The following is an 18,945-nucleotide window of genomic DNA, read 5'->3' as shown; positions in this document are numbered from 1 at the left end:
TAGTAACTATAGAAACTGCAAGCAAATTTACATTAGCGAAAAAACATTGTCCTACTTTTTTTTGTCCGCGACTGTATCTAAAAATTAAATAAAGAAAATACCTGAAGTGCCGCCATTTGGCTCTAAACATAAATTAACACTTTTTTTAGGCTTTCGATCATATTCAGCAGCATGTTTAATTTAATTTGAAATGTCAAACGTTATTTGTCAATGATGTGTGTGTCAGTGTCAAGCCGTCAACAACCGGAAGTTACTCCAGTTGTACCATTGAAAAATTAAATTCAGTATTACCAACTCAAACAGTCCTTCTTGATCACCCCGTATACAGCTTTAACACTTTCCTCTTTTTCTTTTAAATCTAGTAATATGTATTCTGAATATTTCAAAAAAATACCAATTGCTTCATTTCACTTACTTTTAAAAGTTTAATCAAATATTCCCCCTTTTTGTCCTCCTTTCTTTTAGTTTTTTTTTTTTTTTTCATTTTATTATCTTTTCCCACAGCTTAAAACTATTTGTTATAACGGTGTTCCATTTCACGATCTTATCAATCCTTTGATTTAAAAGTAAAATATTCACAATGGACTTTTTATTCAATATTTCTATTAGGGATAAATACAGTGTGTTTTCGAAGTTGAGGTGTTCCTTTTAACATGTGATAGTATGCGTTGTTCTAAAGAATTTTAGCCAAAATCACCTTAGTAAAATGTGTACGGCAATGAAGATACAATAAGTTAATTTTTTTGAAATTTTTGAAACCGGTCCTGCTCAAATTTGCGCTGATTTGTTAGAAATTGGAATTGACAAAAAAAAATCAAATAAGCATGGACGTTAATCAAAACTACTGTCAGAGTTGTCATCTAATTAGTCGAAATGGCTTTATTATTAGGAAAATAATGAGCTCACAGATATGTTGCAAATGCATGGGCAATGTTATCACGTTATCAGAATGCATCTGCAGCGTCCAGAGAGTATTGCAAAGCGATTTCCAGAAAGACACCATTCTGGGCCAGGTTAGTTATTAATCAAGTACAGCGGAGAAATGGACAGGACCGGACTTAAAATTTTAGAAAACAATAAAAATATACAATCAATTCTCTCCGTTAATACAAACATTTTACTAAGAAGATTTAGGCTAAAATTCTTAAGAATAATGTGTAGTACCTCGTGTTACAAAGAATGCGTCAACTTCGAGAACAGCCTGTATACTATACTTGCTCAAAATTCCACCCGATGAGAAGCATAACTTTTTCGTAAGTTTTCCTTCTTTACCTTGCTCTTTTGTAACGGCTTTGTTTCCTTGTTCATATTCTGGAGATTGATTGTTTTTTTCTCATCTGAACTTACTGTGCGTTCGAAGAAATTCATTTCCAGACTAAATTTCTTAAACTAGGTAATATTTGTATATAATTTATACAAATAACTTCTAAGTTCTCAGGTTTCCAAACTTACACCCTATTAAAAAATTACATTTACATTGCCTTGATATAAGGCTGCAAATGTGTGCAATCAATTTTCTCATGTATCACTTCATTCAGAGCCATAAAATGTAAAAAATCGATTTTGAACAAAACATTTTTTTTCGTGTACATTTGTGAAATTCGCATCAAAAGAAAATTATTAGTTTTTGAATTATTCCAATTTTAACATTAACAACGAAAAATGACCAAGATTTACTACAGTGTCATAAATAAATCCCTCATTGTTGGTAAACAGCCACCAAACATCTGTTAAGAACTTTTCTAGTAATTCTTAAGTCCATAAAGGGTACCATAAATAACCCATGTCAACCTGTTTTGTGCAAATGACCACCCAATTTAATAATAAATCGTAGCTAAATTTTGCACTTTAATATCAAAATCCATTTATTTCAAAAACCGGTGATGTTTTCATTATTTCAGTTCCACCAAATTTTTCCTAAATTTATGTAGTTTGAAATTTTTGCAGAACGTTCTGCAGGGATACACAATCATTCTTGAATTTTTTGAGAATTTTAAATCGATTAGAAGTGGGTGTTTTCGATCGAGCTGTAAAACTGGACTCACCCTGTACAGTGCTTGATATATTTAGTTTTTAGAACCATTTAGCTCTTGAGATATTTCACGTGTCCTTCTAACTGGATTTTTCTTAACCATACGACTCTGAACTTCATAATCTGTAGTAGATGATTTTATACTTCCAGAGAGTCAAATTTCCGCTATTGAACCATTTGTACCACTTTGAATAGTACTATGTATTTGATTTACCTACACCTTCCAAATGCTTCTATGTGTTTGAAGCCCATTTTGCATTATCTAGTTTGTATTAACCACTTAAAATTTTCCAAAAACATTGACATGGTTTGTCTTCTCATTTATCACGTTTTCCTTGTTGTAGTTAATTAAAACTACATGTTTTAACTTGAGAATTTATTTGTACTTTCCATCATCAACAGTTTTTTATCTTTTTTCTTTCTATTTTAAATATCACCACTTTCTCTTTGTGTCTATTTTTTCTTTCACTTTTTTATCTCAGTATTGCTATTTCTGGGAGGTACATACTTGCCTGAACACCAACAGATCAAGTCAGATTAAAATTATTAAATTGCAAGAATGTAAACTTACCGCTTTAGAATTGACTTTAATTAGCTGTTCGCAAAAAAACGAAAATGACGATCTTCCAGTAGTGAAACCCGCCGTAACATAAACAACGATAATATAATGGTAGCGGTTCATTATCATATTCTTTAGAGATAACTAATATCCGCTAATTTAATAATCACCGGATTACATTTACACCAATTTGCTTAATAAAGTAAACATCAACCCACAAAGTGCAGAGCTTCTTAATGAGCGAAACCGACATCTCCTGGGACCTTCTGGTGTTTCCATTGTTTTGAAAACAACAAGGGCTGGAGGAATGTAGCGTAATTGTTAAACACTGCGGCGTCGTTTGTTTTCGATAACGGCGTTGATATATCGACATTATAAAAATACAGCGGACATGACATTGCGCAGACGATAATTTCTGTAGCCCCATTAATAACGGTACTTATCGGCCTTTGTTAAATATTGGCATCGACGGGGGGCACTTTTATGAAGACGTTGAGAATTTGTTGTGCAAAACAAAAATATGGCTTTTAATTAAATCATGCTTGTAATGTGGGACTGCACGTATGGCTCATAACAATTAAATTTATCGTCGCTGGCTTGCTTGTAGGATGTTATCGGTTGTACCCTGCATTTTGATAGCGGCATTATTTCACAGCGACGCCTCCGGCCCCACAACTAAATAAAAAGAACCGTCCAAACGAAGAAGGGCATCGATGCGTGCCGAATTTGTTTTTGATGATTAAGTCACGTTGACGGAGGCGTTCGATTTCGCCGGAGCGATAGGGAAAGGGAAAATTCAGCGGGAAACTTTCCTAATAAGTTTCCGTCCATTGATATCGGGTATTGTAGTATGTCCGAATCAATATCTGCTTCTTGTCTGACATTGAAAGTTTTTTCACCGGCCAACTTCTGACCACAGGAAATACATAACAAATGAGGGTATTCACGGGTTCATGCGTCGACTTAAGGGCAATCTTACAACCAGTCCGATCTGACAGCTCATGTGTCTGCACCCACACATGGACCGAGACAACTTTCTCTCGATTTTTCCATGTTTTTCCGTCGGTCTCTCTCGTTCCGCTATCGACCAATCGGACAGACTGTTACAAATTATGGTCGTGTTATCGGGACGATGCAAATTAAATGAGTTACTCATAACTAGTTAATCTCAATTATCGGACAACAAATAGTCCATATGCATTAACAAACATAAAACAACGCTCATTTTCTATGCATCGAAAGACTAGTCGAACACTTTCAGTCCGGTTGTGGAACGCGGTTCCATCTGTGAGCTGAAAAAGCAAAAACTTAATACATAACCCAATTTCTTTTCGGGAGTTCTCGATCAAAATGACTTGTTAAGTAATTTTACATGAAAAAAAATTAATGTGAGTCAATTTTAGCAGTTATTCTTCGTAATGAAGGTGTTAGATCCTGTTGCTGTAAATTAAAATTTTCATTAATATTATTATGATCATTTCAAAGGAAAATCAGCTGAATTAATACATAACTTCAAAAAATAATTTTGTGGCAAAAGTGTGAAAATGGCAGTATATGTTGGTTATAAAATGCAAAGTAGAAAGTTATGGACGAAACAGAAAGTGTCCATAAAATTTTATGTGCGTCACTTTTTGTCGTATTGACTAAAAATTTTGATTTTTTTACTGTCAATAAGAAACGAAAACTGAGGTAGAATGATTTTAAAATTTTATCGTTAAATAATTACTCACTACATTTGCTCCGTTCTCCTCATTTGTGGAAAACAGCAAAAGTAATCAGATCTGTTATTTTAAAATGAGATTTGATCATATATGGGGTATTTCACGAGTGATAATGAGCCCGGCGGAATTGAAAATGCAACCCACAATACATTTCCAAAGTTAACGTGGCTCTTATAAATAGGTATCGTATTGTTTTAAAATGAAATTATGAATCCATGATGGCTTCGCTTCCGATAATTTTATTTGTCACAAATGACATTTACGAAAAAGTTAAAATACGACGATTAAAATGTATTCGAACGATGAGAAAACAGACATGATCCTGATTTATGGCGAATGCAATAAAAATGCTTCTGCTGTTGCGCGTTTATGCAGACAATAAACATTTTCCCAAAAACTCTTCGTTTTTCATAATTTCGTTTAACCAAGCAAATGACGTTTATAACAAAATGTACGAAACTGGACAGCTAACTATGTTTTATGTTTTTTAAATAAAAAAACACATATCCACGTTAACTTTGGAAATGTATTGTGGGTTGCATTTTCAATTCCGTCGGGCTCATTATCACTCGTGAAATACCCTGTAGTGATAAATCATTTTAAAATTTCCAAAAAAAATTTTGGTATCCAGAGATACTCCATTTCTGGGACATATGGATTAATAAAGTTCTTCGGAAGAAAATGAATCTTTAGAATTTGAGTTTGAAAAACATGGTATTTTAAGACATTTAAACAAATCGTATTGGAGAATCATTGTGGAGTAATTAAATTACATAATATACATACAGGGTTATTCACGAGAGGGGTAATTTTTATTTTACCGCAATATCAATGGCAGTAACTACTAAATCAAATGTGTTATTTCTTTTAAATTAAAAATCAAAGTAAGTTGGATAGATTTGTCAGAAATGTCAGATTGGCAGATAACCTGTATTTAATCAAAATTCAACAAATAAATTAACAAATTAAGTTAATGTCAAAGGTGTTCGAAGTGTCTACCATCGGCTTGTAAACATCCGCAACGGCGACAGAATTCTTTCCACACTCTCCATAAATGAGGAGCATGTCAGTCTTTTCGTCGTTATTGTAAAAACAAATTTTTCGAATTGACAAAGATTTTTTGCTTTAACGTCAAAGAGACAGGACTAAGAGCCATCGTGGATTAAGTTATAATTCTTTTGAAAATTTGAAATTAAGATATTGTTGCAAGGTGTATAATGGTTTGCGGCAAAAAGAAATTCAGAAATTCCCTTCTCGTGAATAACCCTGTATAATTAAATAAACCAAATAAATAACAACCTTGGAGAAGAGTAACAAATTTTGAATTAAAAAATGTTCAAGTTCAATATCCCAAGTGCATTGATTATTTCCGGAAATTTTTTCGAATGCATTTCCAAAACGTATTAATTAGCCGGAGTGGAACACAACCATAGCACTCCCGACCATTGAAAATATCCCAATTTAACTATAATAAAGAACAATAAGCACAAATATAATTTCAATACTATAGAAATCCTTCAACTTTATTTTTCGGTAATCATTTAATTTCTGCTTCTGTTGGAGCCCAGCAAGGAGATCCCTGCGGTCCCATGATTTTTAGTCTTGCCATTCAACCAATTATTTTATCTTTGGATTCTCAAATGAATATATGGTATTTAGATGATGGAACCTTAGCTGATTACCCAGAAGTAGTTTTATCCGACTTTAAGAAAGTTAGAAATTTATCTCAGGAAATTGGCCTTGAATTAAACTTTAACATATGCGAGATCTTTTGCTGTTCTGGAGACACAGATTTAAAAGTCATAAAGGAATTTCAAAATTTAGCACCAGGCATTAAAATCTGTGACCGAGAAAGTTTATCTCTTTTAGGTTCTCCAATCTTTGACCAAGGTTTCAAAAACACCGTCGAAAAAACTATAATTACAGTTGAAAATCTTTTAAACAACGCTGAACTCCTTAACAGACACGTGGCTTATACTTTAATCAAAAACTGTCTTTTTATACCAAAATTTAATTTTTTATTAAGAACAACTCCATTTTGGAAATTTTCTAATTATGTTAATTCAATTGATTCTTCTTTAAAGTTTTGTTTAGAGAGAATACTTAATTTACGTTTAACTGATTTACAATGGCGTCAGTGCACTTTACCGATTAGATTTGGTGGTCTGGGAATTAGTCGCATTTCCGATATTTGCCTCCCTGCTTTCCTATCTTCAATTAATGGGGTTAAAAAGCTTGTTTCTTTATTACTAAACTCAAAGGATAATGAGCTTAATATTCACCATTATGATGAAGCTTTAGCAGTCTGGGGTGTAGCAAATGAGAACGAAATACCAACAATCCCACAATTTCAGAAGAATTGGGATAATATTAATGTCAAAGGAATAATTGCCAATGACTTAATCTTTAATTCACCTAGAGACTTGGCTCGTTTTAAGGCTTTGCAATGCAGAGAATCAGGATCTTGGTTACATGCAATACCTTGTCCTAATATTGGTACTCATTTAGATAACACTTCCTTCCAAGTTTGTATTGGTTTAAGATTGGGTTGTAATCTTTGTACACCTCATATTTGCAAATGCAACGCGAAAGTTGACGAAATTGGCACCCACGGTCTAAGTTGTTTCAAAAGCAGTGGTAGATTTTCAAGACACACTGAAATTAATTCCATTATCAATCGGTCTTTAACTTCAATTCATGTGAATTCAATTTTAGAACCAAACGGACTGTCTCGGGATGACGGAAAACGCCCAGATGGGACGACTTTAGTACCGTGGATTAAAGGTCAACCTTTGGTTTGGGACGTTACTGTTGTAGATACACTTGCAGACAGTTACGTATTGAAATCATCTGAAGTCTCAGGTTTTGCCGCTGAAATGGCTTGCAAACGCAAACATAGCAAATATAGTTCAATCATTTCGTCAAACTACGTGTTTAAAGGTTTAGCATTTGAAACCTTAGGCCCTTGGTGCAAAGAAGCCATCGATTTCATTAATGTAATCCGAAACCGACTTATCGCGGAATCAGGCGATTCAAAATCAAAGAAATTCCTTTTCGAGAGGATTTCCCTTGCCATTCAACGTGGAAACGCTGCAAGCATTCGGGGCACTTTTCCAGATTCCGCAATATTATCGGAAATTTTTGTATTATAAAACAAAAATGTTTATGTAATTATGTTATTATGTTATTAATATAGCACAAATATTTTATTTCAAGATCATTTATTAAAAAAATCATAATGAGTCGTTTTTTGTGCCGGTCAGTGTATAAAAAAAGTGGTTTTTTTTTTGTAGACCTTCTGGCGTTTGCTCATCACAAGATTTGACAAGTTCTTTTAGTTCATTATAGGACAAAAAAGTTGCAGATGCTTTACGTTTGTCTTCCATGCTTTGTAAAGTCTTTCTTTTGCCATTTCTTGCATCTTATTACTGTTCCTCACCATTGTGTTTCCTCATATTAAAAGCCCAATTTTTCAAAATAAATGCAAATTCGGATACTGAATGAAGTCTCTCGATTAAATGTGTATTTTTTTTCGGCGCAAAATCACATAAGCTGTCTCCAGACACTGTTCTTGCTCTTTTCCGTGTTTTTGGGTGCATTTCCGATGACATTTTCGTCAATTTCTCGTTCTGGGATATCTCCAAATCGATTCGTGACGTCTAAGAAACTTGGTTTTTTTTTACTTTGAAGTTTCTGTTGTAACAATGTCATGGCAACGTGGAATTTCCAGAATGATTCTTTGAATTTCCATTTAATAATTCAGTACCTGTTGCATTGTTACACAACAATGTATGAGTGAAATATTCAAACGAAAACTGTTAAATTTCTTAAAGAGGAAACCTATAATTCTGAAAATCAATTTAAAAAAATGTGTCATTAATGATAATAATTATTAAAATTTCAATTTAATTGAAAGACTAATTAGCATTTGAAACAACGAATATTTTAAACATCATAATTTACAGAAGTAAATATTCATTTTAAACAATGTTTCATCAAGGGATCATAATTAAGTTGCCTTAATGAGAAATACCAGTTCTTCAAAATCTAGAAAAATTGTGTACATACTTTTAAAAATAAACAATATTCTTCGTTTCATCATTGTTGATGAAATTTAATTTAAAAAATTAATGGCAAATTCTCTGTGAGTGAAGCTTTCATTTTAAATATTAGGAAATTAGGAAATTATATAACGGGGATAAGTGCTCTCTTGAAACCAAGAAATCAAAAAAGCCGCTAAAAATGTTTACACCATTAATTAGAAAAAATTAATACTTAAGAAAAACATTCACAAGTCAAAAAAAAAATCAAAATCGCTTTTTATATGGTCATTGTAAAAAAATCTTCTTACAAATTTGTTAAAAAATATACTTACTTATTATTATGTAGTGGAAGGAAAAACATACTTATCTAAATTCAAACAATTAAAAGATTTGATCTGAACCAAGAAAAATGTTTAAAGTATTTTCAGAAGTGACTATGTACGTGTCAAGTAAGTTTTATAAAAAAATCAATGTTAATTAGAACGAGCTTTAACAATAAGGATAAATCACAAAAATTACCAATTATAAGTCCACACTATTTATAGCAAAGCAGGGAGCTGTGAAAAAGCAAGATAATGAGAAGAAAAATATCACCACAAGGGGTAATTATGAAGTTGCTAGAAGAGAACAATTTTAATAAGAATTTTCAATTAGGTATCAGAAAAACTTGTAACTTGTATTTAAGTTAAAACATTTTGGAGACTCTTAACTCTCATGACAAAAATTAATTTAATTTATAAGTAAAATTACTTAATTGATGTTATTAAATTATTATTAAACCGAAAGTGTTCAACTAGATTATCAATTTTTGCCATTTCAGATGTAACCAGTTTCGATAGTGGATTGAGAACCCAGATGACATACATCATGATTAACTTAAGCAAATTAATTCTTGGAATATAGGCTGTTCCGAAATTATATCTTTCATTTGTAATTATTAGCATACAATACCTTCATAACATATTCTTGGATTGCACATGCAATAATTTCAAAACAGTTTATATGCAAATAATGTGGAACTATGCAAAACATCGTCATTATATCATTTGACATGCAGGGTGATATTTAAAACATCGACGGAATCATTTCTTCATTATTTTTTCTGGACGGTCACTGTGTATAGACCACGGCTATTAAAAATGCACAGGTCTCAGATCAATCTGGAGCTTGGTATTTTTATTTGGAATCTCCATTTTATTTATACACTCTGTAGATACACACCTGAAGCATTTTTAATACTCGTACATTCAATTTATCATCATTCATTTCGTCCTTAGGATTTCACATTACTTATCTCGTTGACGAAAAAGTGCCCATGTCTGTGCGAAAATGATTGAATGATAAATTGTCGGAATAGTTGTTGATTTCCTGTAAAAATACGTTATGTAGTGTGAGTATTGTTGGGTTAGGCATCTGGGCAATAACGAAATATGGAAACTGGATGGAACCACTTTCCAGCAGGTTCCTTCACTGCGCAGCTTGCGTCTGGACGGCAACCGTCTGCGCGGTGTTCCTTCGGAGGCTCTGTCCGGTCTCCCGCACCTTGAGGTCCTGTGAGTACCAGGACCAACACATATACCTCTGTCTGTCTGTCCGTCTGTCTGTGTGTTCATTGTCGATTAGAGCAGGCGACACCAAACCGACCGCTCCAACCACCACCTGCGCAAACAGAACTAGTTTATTCAATTAAAATAAATCCCGCGTTTAATTAGATGTTGACCGTCTGGCGTTTGAGTGCTGTCGTTGAAATTACCGCTCGATTAATTAGACCCATCGGAGGTAAAAAGTTTGACCGGCACTGGACTTAATCGGTGCAATAAACAGTGGCGAGGTGGTTGTTGGAGCATAAAGAGCAAGATTGACGACCGCTGGTACACTAATACCTACTCACCTGTAACTCTATTTACCATATACTTTACGACATTTTACACTTATTTATGCGCTAATAAAACTAATAAACACTCTCATTAACACGTCATTAACTGTTTTGTATTGTAAATAAATGGCAGCAATTACCATGAAACCGATTATCGGGACACAATTGGAGATAATTGGCACTCGGAATTTAGCCCGGAAACCGAAATTTCGTACCAAAAAATCCGATAACACATTTTAGATATTTTGTTTTGCAGGAATATTGGAAATAATCTGATCGGCACCCTCCCTCCTGCCGCTTTCCCACCGTTGGACAAGCTGATCGTGCTGTGAGTGTTTTTTTCACAAATTTTCTAGCAATTTGTTGTTTGTTTGCGGTTTCATTGCCCCCACCGTTCGATTCCGAACCGAAGTCGACGATTAAGGGTGTGCACACCGTAAAAGAGAATTGGATGGAGAAAGCTTTTAAATATTACGACTTTCACAGTTTTACTCGCTTCACTTTTTATTGTGCGGTAAAGTGGTTCATTACGATAAAAGTTAGTGAGTTTTTAAATGATTTTTAAATCGACAAATTGCCACAGCAATTCGCAATTATAACAATGAAATATTGTCGCAAACGCGATCGGTTCGCTTCCCATTCCTGCTCTCCGTTCTACGAATTCGATTTTAATAAAAAGCGAAATATTCATTTAGGAAGCTAATTGCTGTTAAACGATTCTTCAAAAAATAGGGCAAACCAACAGATTTGGAAATTGAAAATGATGTGCTTGAAATTATCTCACTGTCAGTTATTAATTCGATTACTATCAAGTAGGAGATGTTTCGATATTTAGCTAGCCTAGAATATTTCTCATGGGTAAAAAGAAAATGCGATAACGATGGAAACGAATACGACGTTTGAAAAAGAAAAACAAGTTTGTTAGTAATAAGTTCCTCTTGCTTACCATGAATTTTTGAAGAAAACATAACAAATATGTTTTTAATTTGAGTAAAATTGAGAATAGGTCGGAAATAAAGTTACTTAATGGGAATAGTATATTTCAAACCAATGTAAGAAAGTGCTTTCTTGCAGACAGCAGGCAAAAATTATAAACCGAGCCGTAGGCGAGGTTTGTAAGTGCCTAAGGTCTGCAAGGGCACTTTCTTAACAAGGTTTGAATACTATTTTTGTCCCTACCGACACAACTTCGTTGGAAAAAGTCAAAAAAAGAAGGTTATATTCCTGATTAAAACGAAAATTTTGAGAATTGAATAGTAGGCTAGGTTATTTGTTTAATTAACTTGTCATCGCATCTGAAGATTTGACGTTTGTTCGAAAATTTGATATAAACAGGATAAAGTAATCTACCTATGTATTATCTATTCACTTTGATTGTGACCACAACGAAAAACATAGTAGGCGCTGTTTAGCTGTGTGCTGCATACGTTTTACACTAAATATTTGTGTGGTGTGAACATGATGGAAAATGTCAGAATTGTCAAAACTTGACCATGGTAGTAAAGCAATGATTTTTATGTATTTATCAATATTAATAACGGAAATCAATATTTGAAGTAGAAGAAACTAAAAACGTCTGTCTGGTTCTATGATCACGTCTGTTGAAAAGTGGAGTTATATCCAGGTACAGATTATTTAACGTAAAAACTTCGAAATCACCTCATGCAATTCTCGATATTAATGAAGAACGAAGGAAATGGTAATTTGGCAGTAAAACAAACGCGAAAAATGCCTGGTATAAAGGTAATCAGAACTTTCAATTAGCATTGATTAATACAAATATTTTCAGATAAAAACTAATCAGACAGAAAGTTCAAAAAAATGATTTACAGGGGATGAAAAGGCAGAAGATATCAAACTACAACACTTACTAACCAAAATGTACAACAAAAAAGCACAAATAGAGTCAACTTTATTGGTGATATTCATTTTTGTGAGTTGTTTTCCCGTTGGCTTCAATAAATGTCTCGAAACAAGTCAATATTAACCGTTTGGTCCCAACTTTGAGAAGACGACTTGGCATTTTCTTTTTGAATTGTAAAATTTTGTACCAAAACTCAATTTTATAGATATGCGCACAGTGTACGTTGAAAAACGTTTGCGCAAGTCGTTCTCCGTTCTGTCTTCTGTGAGCGTGACGTTTCTGTCAAAATGGCGCCTCCGAGAGTTGCCAACTGCGACTGGATTTAGTGTTATCTAAAATTCCCTATCAATAACCTAGCAACTGAAAAGTTACTACGGAGTGGTCACAATCAAAATGAATAGATTATACCTAGCTTATCTGTTTATTTTCCAGATTATATGATTGATCTACCAACTTGCTTTATTGAATTGGCTTTCATTTATCAATAACTTATTTCACTTTTGACACTTTTGACATTTGTATTTCAGTTTTACCATAAACATTTCATGATTAACTTTCTTACCTTAGCGAGAAAGTTGAATTTTCTCACCTCAAATGAGGTATCCACAGCCTACATTTCTAACCGGTAGGGAAAAAAAGTATTATCTGTGTAGCAAATTTATGTACTTAAATACCTCTGTAGAGAACTTACCTTCTGGAGAGTCAATGTTCTTCCTACGCCACTATAAAAAGAAGGATTTGAGAAGGAATAAAGGAGGTCAGGGAGGAACACCATGTTGGAAGATCTCTTTCTGTGTACACTCTATAAAATAATGATGCTGTGCTTGCCACGATTTTGGAGAATTGGCACTAAACATTTCGTAATAACGTGTTTTTCACACGATTTGAGTACGAAAAATGTATCTGCTAATTGAATTCTCAAATGAGCAAGAACTGCTGAGAAGGACACAAGTCCCTCTACAGTTCCTTTGAAGAGGATTATTCTACCTTAATGAATCGGATAATAATTATGAACGAAACGTAGAGTCATTACAACCCAGAAACAAAATAATAATTAGAAAATGTGGACACTGGTTCTCCCGCCCAAAGAAGTTTAGTTTTCAGAAGTATATGTTTTGGATAAAGACGTAATAATTTCAAAAAGTTACTTCGAAGTAGATCCAGCTGTGTAGAAACATAGATACCTACTATTTTTTGGTGCCAACTAAGGTTCATAAAACGTTGTGAATAAATGACAGCATAGCGTTTCCCTAGATGAGTTGTGTTTGCACCCGCTTGCTCACAAATCTTTTGTGTTAAAAAACATAAATAAACCGTTTTAAATTGTTTGACCATCCTCCACAGAGCACTTTCGGATTAATACCTATTCCCAAAATTAGAAAAATATTAGACAGTCATTAACAGCCAAGATTTTGCATGTTACCTAGACTTCATCAAGGACCCCGTCCATACCTGCAGTTTCTTGTGGGAATGTCTTCCTGTGAGTAAAGCTACAAAAGCATCCTAATAGATTAAGAAAAATGTTCTTCTCTTACAATTCGTTTTTCTCTATCACATTTGAATCCGTTAACCTGTAATAGTACTTTATTGTAAATGGACCCTCTTATGTAAAATGACGAAATTTATATTTTTTGTTATTTAATATACAGGGTATTTCTCGAGTGACAATAAGTTAACGTATTTTAAATATCGTATTGTTTTAAAATGAAATTATGAATCCATCATGGCTTTGCTTCCAATAATTTTATTTGTCGCAATTGACATTTACAAAAAATTAAAATACGACAAATAAAATATATTCGAACGATGAGAAAACAGACATGACCTTGATTTATGACAAATGTAATAAAGCAGACAATAAACATTTTCCCAAAAACTCTTCCTTTTTTCACAATTTTATTTAACCAAGCGAATGACGTTTATGTCAAAATTTACGAAACTACACAACTAAATATGTTTTATGTTTTTTTAAATAAAAAAACAACTAAACTCGGTACAGGTTGCAAAGACACACTTGTCATTTGCAACAGCATTTTTTTCATATACAGGGTGACTGACGAAAAACCTTTGATGCTGTATCTTGCTTATTTTTTATCCGATTTGAATAAATGACACGTCAAATGAAATAATTTGGAAAACACTTCAATACCAACTTAATAAAAAAAAATTATTGCGTCCAGTTTTTGACAGATGAACATCAGCTTCTTTTTTTCAAATAGCATTGTACATTTTTTTCTGTTCAGTATTATAGAGATTTGTCTTCTGAATATAAAAATGCAAAGAACCATACCCATTCATTAGACAAAAGTCGAGAAATTAACGAGTAAATGTACAAAATTTAAAAATTAAGTGACCAAAATAATCAAGAGAGAAGTTTGTTCTAAATGCTCGAAATGACTAAGTAAGCTCTGAATATTCATTTGTCAAAACAGTTTGATAATACCTAATAATAATATGTGGAAGAAAATTTCCAAGGACGATTTAGTGTTAACGTGTGGTGTGGCATTTTTGGAGATAGAATGGACTAGCGGGTCCCTTTTTTATTGATAGAAGTCTCGATCAAAAAAATATCATATTATTTATTATCAAACGAAATAAGCAACTTTCTGGATGAGATACCATTAGCAGTGTTGAATAAAGTCGTGTTTCATCAGGAGGGCGCCATACCACGTAATGCACGCATGAATTTTGTATTTTTAAATCATTTAAATCATTTTGGTGAACGATGAATGAATGGCTGCTCATGGAGCTATTCGATGGCCCCCTACATCCCCAGATTTGAATCCATTGGATTTCTTTATCTTCATTCGAAACTTTCGAGACAATGTTTATTTGACCCCACCAGGTACCCAAAAAGATTTAAGAAAATGGATAGTGGGAGTATGTCAGGAAAAAATCCGAAATTTTTTACTGAATGCAAAGGTGGGTATTTCTAGAAGGTATCGACAGTGTCTGCAACAGTATTGAGGAAATTTTGAGCAACTAGAATAGATTTTGTATCGTTTACAAATTTGATTACTTGATTTTTGATTTTTAATTTTTTTCAATTAAAATACATTTTTTGATTTTTCTTTTAATGCACGAATATTCAGAAGAAGATTCTTTATAAGAACGAATAAAAAAATATATAGAGTGTAATTTGGAAAAAAAAAGTTGGCTATCGTCTGTCAAAAAATAGATGTCGAAAAAAATATCGAATAGAATAATAATGAAGTGCTTTTCGAACTATTTCATTTGATGTGCCATTTATTCAAATCGGATGAAGAATAAGGAAGATATAGCGTCAAAGGTTTTTCATCAGTCACCCTGTATCTGAACCAAATAAAGGCACAAAGGGACCAGAAAATCATAGTTTGGGTTGAATATTTTCCATATAAGTACAGTTTTAAAGTAATTTCTAATGACTAATGCCATAAAAGCGCTGTTGCAAATGACTAGTGTGTCTTTGCAACCTGTACCGAGGTTATGCACTTTGCAAATGTATTGTGGATTGCATTTTCAATTTCATCGGGCTCATTATCACACATGAAATACCCTGCATATCAAAATATGTAGTTTTATTTTCTCACAAAATAAAAATTGACCAATCTAACGTTGTCAGATATAAATTTACTCACAAATAATGGTTAATCTGAAAATGTAAATTATCCGGTCATAACGGATTTTACATTTTATTGAACCAACTTAATGTTAAACTATTCCGATTGGCTTCATAAAAGGATTACGTCATTCCAATAAAAATGGGAATTTTTTAAAAGCCAATAAGTCTAAAGTCCGATAGACAGAAACATTTTCTTTGCGGTATGTCGATCTCCTAAGATTTTGCGAAACCTTTTAGACTTTGTGTGCAGGATTGGTTCATTATTCCAAACACAGAAGACGGTGGCTGAAAAATCAAAAACTGTTATAAATATGGTTAATATACTCAGCGGCAAAATTAACCACCCACCAAAATTTTATTAACTATTTTCAAATATGTAAATCAAAGTTTAGCTGAGTTTTTATTTGATATACTCGTATCTCTATCTATTGTATTACAATAGATTGAAAAACCTATATTTAGACATTATGTTTGATTTTATTTCTTTAAAACAGAAAAACCAAAAAACAAAAAAAGCTAAGTCATTTAAAGCAAGTGGACGGTTAGTTGTGCCGCTGAGTATAGTTAATAAAGTTTAAATCCACCTTCGTATCAAAATGCAAAAAAAAATCGGATTTGGAGGTTTTAAATTTAGCAAATAATCTTGTAAAGATGCAACAGGTGCCCAGGTGCACCACAGATACTTTGTCCAGCGAGAGATTGGGAGATTTTAAATTGTATTAAATTAACCCAACACTACAAAATGCACTAGAATACATTAATTAGAGCATAATTTCAGGGCAAAAATGTTACTGCTTGAAGGATATATTCCAAATTTTACGTGCGCTACTTCCTCTACGTAGAATTTAGTGGTGTTTATATCAACCAATCTCTCGCTGGACAAACTTTATGAACTCAGAAATCACTGATATGGTTTTGCGACTTATTGTTAGACAAATAGTAGAAAAAAATGTTCACTGGCTTAAAAATATCCACCACAACGAAGGTAGCAGCACATTCTACAAAAAGCCAAAGTCAGAGTCAAGATGGACTTCCTGAAAGATTTCATATTGTAGATGAATTTTGTCTTCTCACTTTCGTCACTTAATCAAATAAATCAAAGTAAAAAGTTGAAATGCACCACCTCCAGAATTTTTTATAAACAACTTTAGCAGTAAAAGTTTTCATTATGAAAACGCACACAATTCTCACGGAAGTCCAGTTATATGGCTGCTGTCAATAATATTACATTTTAAATATTGAACACCGTTTATTCGCTAGGTGATCAAGTAGAATCACATTTGAGTGCATCAGATCAGAAAAAAAAATTACATCTTGAGACCAAATACCAAAAATGGTTAAGTGGCTGTCTTTTATCGAAGTCTTTTGGTTGTATATCAAAAACAAACACTGGTGAATTACTTACGCACATAAATACGTATTACAGTAGGTTATACAGAACTTCATCGTATCAAAATCTGAACTTTATTTCTTTTAAATTTTAATTTTTAACTACGTACTATTGCGGGCAAAAAAAGTGGGACATCAACGTCATTGTCTTGACTTTTTATGTGAAATAACCCTTATCTGATTCTAACCCTACTTTGAATTGATTGACGTTGTCATTAAGTATTGTAGGTTGTAGGGAATGATTGTAAGTAAGCACGTAGTGAATATTTATTTAATGCAAAGTTCCAATCAAAATCTACCTTTATCAAAAGAAGAAGGCATTTGGAAAAGGAAAATAGGAGTATAAAATAAAATTTTAAACTGTCAACTGGAATACTGTCAAAAAAATTACAATAAAGCTTGAACTACATCGAATTTTTCAGAATTGACAAAAAATTGATGTCCCACTTTTTTTGCCCGCAATAGTACTATGGCGGCCAAAAAATTTTGGCCGTCACTTTCTTGACATTCAAGTAAAGTGTAAATAAACCTTTAGGAATCGTAACCCCACTTTCGATTCTTGTCATTTTGACAATCAATTTAAACTGTTTGAAGCTCAGATATTCCAAAAATCCGACATGAATGAACAAAATTAGAGCAATCGTACCTAGATAACCTGAGGCAAACGTTCTGTGTAGTAGAAATGAAAAAATAATTTTGAGTTTTGAAATTTACCACCCGAAAAATAACGTTCATAATCAAGACGGTAATCATGATGACAATAAAGTACGGATTACAATTATTTTTTTTTGAATTGACAGACAATGACGGGCAATTAAAAAAAAATGTAATCCTTACTTTATCATCATGATTACCGTCTTGAATCAACGTAAGTAATGTTGACTCAAGTTGCAAAAAACCACTTGTCATTTGCAACAGCATCTTTTTCATATTTTTGAACCAGATAAGGGCAGAAAGGGACCAGAAAGTCATAGTTTGGGTTGAATATTTTCCATATAAGTACAGTTTTAAAGTAATTTCAAACGACTAATGCTATAAAATTGCTGTTGCAAATCCAAATTGGTTTTTGGCAACTTGAGTCAGCTTTACAAGTACAGTTGGTTGCAAAAAAACGGGACCTGTCAGAATAAAATTGACACATTTTTACAATTTTTCCATAGTGTGAAACCTTCTTACGAGAGATAAGTTAGAATTAACGTCAAAATTCAATGACATTTAAAAAAATTATTTGATAAGTATTGTCAAGTAGACAATTAATTAACAAATGGACAAAACCAAATTTACATTAGGAAAATTTTCGTTTCCCGTTTTTTGTAAAATAGTTGACTCAAGTTGCAAAAAACCACTTGTCATTTGCAACAGCATTTTTTCAATATTTTTAAACCAAATAAAGGCACAAAGGGACCAGAAAATCATAGTTTGGATTGAATATTTTCCATATAAGTACAGTTTTAAGGTAATTCCAAATGCCTAATGCCATAAAAGTGCTGTTGCAAAGGCGAAGTGGTTTTTTGCAACTTGACTCAACTTTAATTTGACTAAAAATGTCTAAATGACAGTTGATGAATTTAATTATTGATTTCATTAATCGGAACAGGATAACAAGGCAATATTTAAATAAACTAACCCAGTAAATGTTCAAAGTGTCCTCCGTCAGCTTGAAGACACACTGTTACGGAACGATTACCGAACGCGTTATCATGTTCTGATTAATGAAATCAATAATTAAATTCATCAACTGTCATTTTGACATTTTTAGCCAAATTACATATCTATCATCAAGTATCAAGTGGTCAACGTTATTAGTATTTTCGGTTGCATACAAAATGAATTCAGAAATAAGCCTTATGTGACTAGCCC

At 32.9% G+C, this 18,945-nt stretch overlaps 1 protein-coding gene across 2 annotated transcripts in view; it reads left to right on the top strand.

The window, feature by feature from the left end:
- Nucleotides 1–18,945, top strand: part of rk (rickets) — a 162,118-nt gene that overhangs the window by 135,433 nt on the left and 7,740 nt on the right. Inside the window, exons 5-6 of one of the 2 annotated variants that reach the window (XM_069052110.1) lie at nucleotides 9,765–9,908; nucleotides 10,488–10,559. In XM_069052110.1, coding sequence (XP_068908211.1) covers nucleotides 9,765–9,908; nucleotides 10,488–10,559 — 216 coding nt within the window. The remainder of the gene's footprint in view (nucleotides 1–9,764; nucleotides 9,909–10,487; nucleotides 10,560–18,945) is intronic. The other variant, XM_069052111.1, reaches the window with a different exon arrangement.

Source organism: Tenebrio molitor, chromosome 6 (assembly GCF_963966145.1).
Source record: "Tenebrio molitor chromosome 6, icTenMoli1.1, whole genome shotgun sequence".
In the NCBI taxonomy this organism is placed as follows: Eukaryota; Metazoa; Arthropoda; class Insecta; order Coleoptera; family Tenebrionidae; genus Tenebrio; species Tenebrio molitor.
Note: the sequence above shows the minus strand (reverse complement) of the source record. Positions and strands in the feature narration are given on the sequence as shown.